This window comes from Vitis vinifera, chromosome 4 (assembly GCF_030704535.1).
Source record: "Vitis vinifera cultivar Pinot Noir 40024 chromosome 4, ASM3070453v1".
In the NCBI taxonomy this organism is placed as follows: domain Eukaryota; kingdom Viridiplantae; phylum Streptophyta; class Magnoliopsida; order Vitales; family Vitaceae; genus Vitis; species Vitis vinifera.
Window position 1 is genome coordinate 9,147,456 of NC_081808.1, and position 2,260 is coordinate 9,149,715.

Below are 2,260 nucleotides of genomic sequence, written 5' to 3' on the forward strand. Positions count from 1 at the left end.
TGAGAAGGATGAAGCTTTTGGTTTGAAAGGTTGGTTCATGCATGGTTTTTCACATGCAAAAGAATAGTGAGAAGGATGGATTTTTATGTTTGAAAAGTTGCTTCATGCATGGAATGCATGGATATTATGTAAAATTTAATATTTATAATTTAATAACTTAAGTTGATTTTAAGTTATTAATTTAAAATTTATTATTTATTTTTTTACTTTAAGTGTTAAGATTATTTGATAAAGGTAATTTTAAATTTATTTTAAATCATCAAATTAATAGATTCTCCTTCTAATTTTAACTAATATTTATGTAATTGATTTTAACTCATTTATTTTCATTAATTTTAAACACATTTATAAAATATTCATGTCTAAAGTATTATAAATAGATAAGATAATCATAAAATTTTTATTATAAAAAATAAGTAATAGATGTGGAATCTTAATTCTAAAATATATTCTCATTAGTGTGTAAACAAATAAAGAAAAAAATTTGAAATTAAAAATAAATTAATTATTTTGACTTAATATTTTTAAAAAAGCAACTTTAAGTTGTAATATTAATTTATTTTATTAAACGTGTTTAATCTATTTAATGAATTAAATTAAGTTATCCAGTTATATTAAATTATTAAATTGGTTTACCAAACATCCTCTTAGTTCGGTGTGAAGCATTACATAGAGTAAAATTGACTTGAAGATGAGGAAGCATGGAGTTGTTGATCAATTATTGATAATGTAGGCACCTTTTTGCATCTACAAATGACTTCTTAGATCCCATTCCTTTTGTGCATTGAATGACTGAGGAATATTAAGTAGCATGATGGGAACTTCACTTCTCATCTTCCTCTTTGTTTTGCTTCAGCTTCTTGCTATTCTTGCTCATGCAAGGACTTTATCAGGTAACTAAGCGAACACTCACTTCTTCTTTCCCCAACTCTTTCAACATATCCTCTCCCAAAATACAGGAGGCTAACCTTGTTCACGCCCAACTCTATCTTCCTTATAAGTGAACTGAACCATTTTCTCTCAAAAAAAGGAGAAAAAAGGGAGGCCTATTGATTTGAAGTCACTAAGAACAGTTTGGTTTTTTTGTTTTATTGATGTTTTCACCAGTACTCCTCAACTCTGTTCCTACAATTTGTAATTATGAAGTAAATTTAAGTATTAATCTATTTACCATAAGCCAAAGATTCAGCTATATGGGCTCTTAAGTTGCTTACTTTTCAGTTTTCACGAATACGTTGAGATTGATTTTAACTTACACAACTGTGAATCTGAATTATACATTTACTTTTATGCATGCCATAGAGAATTCACTGAATGCCTTGAGACAGACTGATAATTTGGAGATGCCCACGAGTCTTTCTCCTCCATTTCCAGCAGCACAGGAGATAACTCCAGACAGTTCCTCATGCAACAGACTGCTCATGAGCATTACCCAAATCGAGAAGCCCCCAGCATCACCACCTCCACCCCCATGTACACCACCTGGGCCCCTTCCAATCACAACACTTTCTTCTCCTGCAGAGTGCTTGCACTGTAGTTGGTTCAATTCCATAACAACAAGTACTTCTCCTTGTCATGGAAAGAGTTCATCATCTCTGGCATCATCATCACTAGTACATGAAAAGACTTCTGATTTTAATTATCATTGTACAGTAGCAGGTCTGTGTAACATCTTCAGAAACAGAGTGGGTTTCAAGAGGCCGTCAGTTCGATCACCACCATCACCAATACCAAATATACCTGCATCATCATCGCCAAAATCCCCACCCAGTACGAGCTTAGCTTCATAACTGATATGGTACAATAGCCTTGAGGAAGACCAGCTACAAGTCGAAGGACCCAATGTCATCAAGAGAGTAATTGGACATTATTGTACTTCAGAACATCTTTCTACTTTTAGAATCTTAAGAGTAAGGGTATCTTATGCAGTTCTAGAATTTTAATGAATGACTAGCTATATAATTGGGGAAACTTGTGTTTTGGAGCTGCTATTTGGGAATTATATGGTTTTCGAAACCCAACAATGGGAAATATGAAAATTAGCTTTTAATATGAAAAGTATTATGGTTTTTGTGCACTCTGAGCTGGCTCTATCTTCTGTACCCAAATTGCCCCCTCCATTTCTCCATCTCAGCATCCTCAGCATCATCCCAACCTCCATGTCAACAGGACCACTGAAATTAAGAAAAAACACTAAATTCTAAATCTTTAACTTCTTAAAAAAAAAAAAAAAAACACTCGACTCGACTACCCAATCTAA

The 2,260-nt window shown here is 32.7% G+C and overlaps 1 protein-coding gene across 1 annotated transcript; it reads left to right on the plus strand.

The window, feature by feature from the left end:
* The first annotated feature begins 802 nt into the window (after positions 1-802).
* Positions 803-2,014, plus strand: LOC104879072 (uncharacterized). Its single transcript, XM_010650555.3, has 2 exons — positions 803-893; positions 1,303-2,014. The coding sequence occupies exons 1-2, from the start codon at positions 812-814 to the stop codon at positions 1,788-1,790; spliced, it is 570 nt and encodes a 189-aa protein (XP_010648857.1). The 5' UTR covers positions 803-811; the 3' UTR covers positions 1,791-2,014.
* Positions 2,015-2,260: the final 246 nt, after the last annotated feature.